Here is a 6372-nt window from a genome sequence, read left to right as displayed (position 1 = left end):
AAAAAAAAAAAAAAAAAAAAAAGATAAACCCATCACCTCAGTATAATAATTATTAAAATTTGGCCATATTTATTTTTTTTATTTTTGCTGAAGTACTTAAATTACAGAAATCATGACATTTTATCTCAAAATATTTCAATATACATTTGTTGGTTTTTTTTTTTTTTTGAGACAGGGTCTTGCTCTGTCACCCAGGCTGGAGTGCAGTGGTGCACTCATAGCTCACTGCAGATTCCAACTTCTGGGCTCAAGTGATCCTCCCTCCTCAGCCTCCTGAGTAGCTGGGACTACAGGCACATACCAGCACCCCCAGCTAATTTTTCAAATTTTTGTAGAGATGGAATCTCGTACAAAAAAATTCTGAGCCCAGACTGGTCTCAAACTACTGGGCTGGAGTGATCCTCCCTCCTCAGCCTCCCAAAGTGCCAGGATTATAGGCATGAGCCACCATGCCAGGCCCATTGTGTGTCTCTTTAAAAAGAGATATATTCCCCCACATGACCACAATGCTATTATAATTGTTAAGAAAGTTCTTTAACTTCATTCTGTCCTCTGCCTCAGTCTATATCCCACTTTGTCCAGTTAGCCCCAGAAATGCCTTTTACAGACGGTTTGTTCAAACACGCAATGCATTTGGTTAAGTCTACGTCGGTATCTTCCCACTGATCTTGAGACTTGTCAGGTTGCTTCCTCCTGACCGCGTTTAACTCAAGTCCCTCTACTTTTACTTGAAATTGGAATTATGGACAAAACCTTGATTAGATTCAGGTTAGGTATTTTTGGCCCCTGCTGATGCTGCGTGCTTTGAAGAACACCAACGCCAAGGTACTAATGACTGATGACCTGACAGTGCGTGCTGCTAAGGCCGATCGCTGGGTTCAGGTGTCACTACCACAGGTTTTCCCTTGAGCCCAGGAAGTAATCTGTGGAGGTGACATTTGGCACCAGAGATGTCATGTGGGGATTTTTTGGGTTTTGGTTTTTAGTTTCTTTGAGACGCAGTCTCACTCTGTCACCCAGACCGGAATGCAGTGGTGGAAACATGGCTCACTGCAGACTCAACTTCCCAGGCTCAAGTGATCCTCCCACCTCAGCCTCCCAAATAGCTGGGACTACAGGCGTGTGCCACCCAACTAATGTTTTTTATTTTTAGTAGAGACGAGGTTTTGCCATGTTACCCAAGCCAATCTTGAACTCCTGAGCTCAAGAAGTCTTTCTGCCTTGGCATCTCAAAATGCTGGGATTACAGGCATGAGCCACTGCACCTGGCTGGCATCATGATTTTTTTTTTTTTTTTTGAGATAAAGTCTTATTCTTGTCACACAGGCTGGAGTGCAATGGCATGATCTCAACTCACTACAACCTCTGCCTGCCTGGTCCAAGCGATTCTTCTGTCTCAGCCCCCTGAGTAGCTGAGATTACAGGCGCCTGCCACCACACCGAGCTAATTTTTGTGTTTTTAGTAGAGATGGGATTTCACTATGTTGGCCAGGCTGGTCTTGAACTCCTGACCTCAGGCAATCCACTCACCTCAGTCCCCCAAAGTGCTGGGATTACAGGCATGAGACACTGCACCTGGCAGCATCATGTTTTGAATGCTTTATATAAGCTGGCATCTGAAGTCTTCAATTCCTTTGAAAAAGAATGACCATTCTGGCCGGGCATGGTGGCTTATGCCCATAATCCCAGCACTTTGGGAGGCCAAGGCAGGCAGATCACCTGAGGTCAGGAGTTCAAGACCAGCCTGATCAACATGGAGAAACCCCATCTCAACTAAAAATACAAAATTAGCCGGGTGTGGTGATGCACGCCTGTAATGCCAGCTACTCAGGAGGCTGAGGCAGGAGAATCGCTTGAACCTGAGAGGCAGAGGCTGCAGTGAGCTGAGATAGCACCACTGCACTCCAGCCTGGTGACAGACTGTGACTCCACCTCAAAAAAAAAAAAAAGACCATTCAGTGGGATTTCTGATTTCTGTGCCTGGGCCTCAGTTTCCACATCTGTAAGATGAACATCTTGGTCCCTTTCAGCTCTGCTGTATTTCAGGGAATGGGAGGGATCTGTGTAGCCAGTTTCCTCAGAGCCTGCCTGAATGTCAGCCCCTCCCACCCTGCCCCCTCTCCCCAGGCAATGAGACCAACACCTGTCTGTGCCTCAATGCCACCGTGTGTGAAGTTTTCCGGAAGGGCTACCTGATGCTCTATCCCTTCAGCACTGAGTACTGCCTCATCTGCTGTGCTGTGCTGTTTGTCATGTGGAAGAATGTGGGCCGCCATGTGGCACACCACATGGATGCCCACCCTGGCATCACACCCTTCCACCTGCACGGGGTCATCTTTGGGCCGCTGCTGGGCCTGCTGGTGCTGTTGGCAGGCGTGTGTGTCTTCGTGCTCTTCCAGATCCAGGCCAGTGGCCCTGTCATTGCTTTCCAGTACTTCATCCTCTACTATGCCTTCTATGTGGCTGTGCTGCCCACCATGAGCCTGGCATGCCTGGCGGGCACAGCCATACACGGGCTGGAGGAGCGAGAGCTGGACACAGTCAAGAACCCCACCCGCAGCCTGGATGTGGTGCTGCTGATGGGCGCTGCACTGGGCCAGATGGGCATCGCCTACTTCTCCATCGTGGCCATTGTGGCCACGCGCCCACATGAGCTGCTCAACCGCCTCATCCTGGCCTACTCGCTGCTGCTCATCCTGCAGCACATCACCCAGAACCTCTTCATCATCGAAGGTCTGCACCGGCGGCCACTCTGGGAGGCAGTTCCTGAGGGCGTGGTAGGGAAGCAGGAGGCTGAGCCTCCCCGCAGAGGCTCCCTGCTAGAGCTGGGCCAGGGCCTGAGGCGGGCATCACTGGCCTACATCCACTCCTACAGCCACCTCAACTGGAAGCGGCGGGCACTCAAGGAGATCTCACTCTTCCTCATCGTCTGCAATATCACAGTAAGTGGCTGGGCTAAGAGGTCTCGGGGGTTGAGGTGGCCAGGCAGACCCAGAAAGCCTTACTCACAAAGGGATGGATCAAGGACACATACCCCTTTCCAACTATCTTGATGATGCTTAAGAGTGTCCCCCAAGGCTGAGGCAGGAGAATTGCTTGAACCCCGGAGGCGGAGGTTGCAGTGAGCCTCGATCGCGCCACTGCACTCCAGCCTAGGCAACAAGAGTGAGACTCCAACTCAAAAATAAATTAAAAAAAGAGCTTCCCCCCAGTTCCCTACAGGGTGCCTCGCATGAATGAATGTGCCAAGCACTTGGCTAACTGCTCTTCACAAACAAATATGTAAGATTTCCACCCTCCAGAAACTCCCTTTCTATCCTCCAGAAACTTCCTGCCTACTTGGGAAGACCACTGAATTAATCATCCCTGGATTCAGTTAAAGGAAGAGATCAGGAAGTACCTGATTATCTTTCTTTTTTTTTTTTGAGATTCTCGCTCTGTCGCCCAGGCTGGAATTGCAGTGGCATGATCTCAGCTCACTGCAACCTCCGCCTCCCAGGTTCAAGCAACTCTCCTACCTCAGCCTCCTGAGTAGCTGGAATTACAGGTGAACACCACCACATCTGGCTAATTTTTTTGTATATTTAGTAGAGACAGGATTTCACCATGTTGGTCAGACTGGTCTTGAACTCCTGACCTCGTGATCCACCCGGCTCAGCCTCCCAAAGTGCTGGGATTACAGGCTCGAGCCACCACACCCAGCCTGGAAGTACCTGATTTTCTAAGACACTCCTAGTGGAAGATGTTGCTAATGGTTGCGCAGTTCCTAGTGGAAGTCCCGGGTACACCTCTCCCTGCAATATCTCCACACCTCATTGAATCACCACAGTAACTCCATGTAACAGAGACTACTCCTGTCCTTTTCCACAGAGGAGGAAACTAAGGCTTAGGTTATTGGACCTGCCCAAGTATCCACAGCCTGTAAGTGGAGGGCTGGGAAACTCAGGGTTGTTTGACCCCAAGCCCTCAATGCACTGAAAACATAGCCTGGATATGAAACCTCTGGTCCAGACAGAGAATAATAAATTGGCTCTGAAGTGCATTAGGAGCTCAATAAAGGAACTGTGGGCCTGCATAGCCACTCCCTGAGGAATGGGTAGAATTTGGACAGGAAGGTAGGAGGGGGTGGGGGTCATAACTAGCAGAAATGATGGAGCACAGTGGCTCACACCTGTAATCCCAGCACTTTGGGAGGCCGAGGCAGAAGGATCAGTTGACCCCAAGAGTTTAAGACCAACCTGGGCAGCACAGGGAGACCCTCTACAAAAAATTTAAAAATTAGTCTGGGTGCAATGGCTCATGCCTGTAATCTCAGCCCTTTGGGAGGCCGAGGCAGGAAGACCATGAGATCAGGAGATCAAGACCAGCCTGGCTAACACAGTGAACCCCTGTCTCTACTAAAAATACAAAAAATTAGCCAGACATGGTGGCACGCACCTGTAGTCCCAGCTACTCAGGAGGCTAAGGCAGAAGAATGACTTGAACCCAGGAGGTGGAGGTTGCAGTGAGCTGAGATCGCGCCACTGCACTCCAGCCTGGGCGATAGAGCGAGACTTCACCTCAAAAAAAAAGAAAATTTAAAAATTAGCTGGGCATGATGGCACATGCCTATAGTCCCAGCTACTTGGGAGACTGAGGTGAGAGGATCACTTAAGCCCGGGAGGTTGAGGCTGCAGTGAGCTCTGATCCTGCCACTTCACTCCAGCCTGAGTGACAAAGTGAGACCTTGTCTTAAAAAATAAATAAATAGGCCAGGCGCGGTGGCTCAAGCCTGTAATCCCAGCACTTTGGGAGGCCGAGGCGGGTGGATCACGAGGTCAAGAGATCGAGACCATCCTGGTCAACGTGGTGGAACGCCGTCTCTACTAAAAGTACAAAAAATCAGCTGGGCATGGTGGTGCGTGTCTGTAGTCCCAGCTACTCAGGAGGCTGAGGCAGGAGAATTGCCTGAACCCAGGAGGCGGAGGTTGCGGTGAGCCGAGATCGCGCCATTGCACTCCAGCCTGGGTAACAAGAGCGAAACTCCGTCTCAAAAAATAAATAAATAAATAAATAAATAAATAATAAAAATAAAAAGTAGCTAACAGAGGAGTGAAGCCCGAGCTCAGGGCACAGGGTGGGGGTGCCTAGCTTGACAGAGCAGGTGGCACGCTGGGAATTCCTGCTGCTCCTCACAGGTGGCAGAGCCTGGCGTCTCCTGACCCATCTGAAGTTCAGGCTGGCCCCAAGCAAGCTCAGGGAGATGGCTGGGAATGGCTAAGGCCTGCTGCAGTAGGGCAAGAAAGATCTGGGGAAGAGAAGAGCTTGCACTGAAAGCCCAAAGGTTAGAGGAAGATTGAGTGGGAGATGGGGCTGGCACTGGAGGGGCTGCAGGTTTGAGGGCTGCCTCCCCTGAGCTGAGTGCCCTGGGGCACAGGAGAGCCCTTCCCTAACAGCGCCATCCCCTCCCCCAGCTGTGGATGATGCCCGCATTTGGCATACACCCGGAGTTTGAGAACGGGCTAGAAAAGGATTTCTACGGCTACCGGATATGGTTTGCCATCGTCAACTTCGGCCTGCCTCTGGGGGTCTTCTACCGCATGCACTCTGTGGGAGGCCTCGTGGAGGTCTACCTGGGGGCCTGAGGCTGCCTGCCCCCTGCAGAACCCTGAAGTGCCAAGGTGAGGAAGATGGTAACCCAGAGTCTCTGAGCAGATGCCTCATTCTGAGAGGTGCCGAGACCAGCCAAAGGCTCCCAAGGCCTCCCACTTCCCAGAGCCTCACTGAAGGGGAGGGCACTGCCTATAGCCAGAGTCCAAGGGCAGGGGCCTGGGCACATGCCTGCCCCCTGCCTTCCCACCACAATCAGCGAGCCAAGCATACACCCCAGGAGGCTGGTAGGGGTCCCCTCACGGCTACTCTCTGGGAAGGTCAGACCTACAAGACAAAGTCTGGGGAGCTTGGCAAGGGGCGCCCCTCTCCAGCCAGGCCTCGGCGGTCTGTCTCCTACTGCAAGAAAAGCATCTGGTCCAGGTGTGGCTCCGGACATCCTCAGAGCTCCGAGCTCCGAGCTGGGAGGCCAGCTCCCTTCCCCACACAGCCTATCTCTTAATGAGCTCGTTAATTAGCTGCCAGGCAGGATTCAACAGCTCTCTCCTGCTGCATAAATCCTATTTGTTCAATCGATTGCATTCAGGCTCGTGGCATTTGTTCGCAGGGACAGAACTGCTCCTCTGGTCACGGTTGAGAGGAATGGTCCTTTTGGGTAGGGCTGTGAGGCTGGGACTGTCCTACTCCTGGGCCAGGAGGGGTTTAACCCAGTTCTTCCCTGGAATGATCCAGGGGAGGAGGTGAGGGAGACAGGTCGGGACTTGTGTCTCTCCACCCCGCCCC

The 6372-nt window shown here is 51.8% G+C and overlaps 1 protein-coding gene across 3 annotated transcripts in view; it reads left to right on the top strand.

The window, feature by feature from the left end:
* Positions 1 to 6165, top strand: part of OTOP3 (otopetrin 3) — a 14877-nt gene extending 8712 nt beyond the window's left edge. For all 3 annotated transcript variants that reach the window (XM_032241747.1, XM_032241749.1, XM_032241748.1), the window contains 2 exons: positions 2128 to 2942; positions 5454 to 6165. In XM_032241747.1, coding sequence (XP_032097638.1) covers positions 2128 to 2942; positions 5454 to 5624 — 986 coding nt within the window. In that variant the 3' untranslated portion in view covers positions 5625 to 6165. The remainder of the gene's footprint in view (positions 1 to 2127; positions 2943 to 5453) is intronic.
* Positions 6166 to 6372: the final 207 nt, after the last annotated feature.

Source organism: Sapajus apella, unplaced genomic scaffold (genome assembly GCF_009761245.1).
Source record: "Sapajus apella isolate SASKATOON/1434 unplaced genomic scaffold, GSC_monkey_1.0 scaffold48, whole genome shotgun sequence".
Lineage (NCBI taxonomy): Eukaryota > Metazoa > Chordata > Mammalia > Primates > Cebidae > Sapajus > Sapajus apella.
This window is presented reverse-complemented; position numbering and strand designations above follow the sequence as displayed.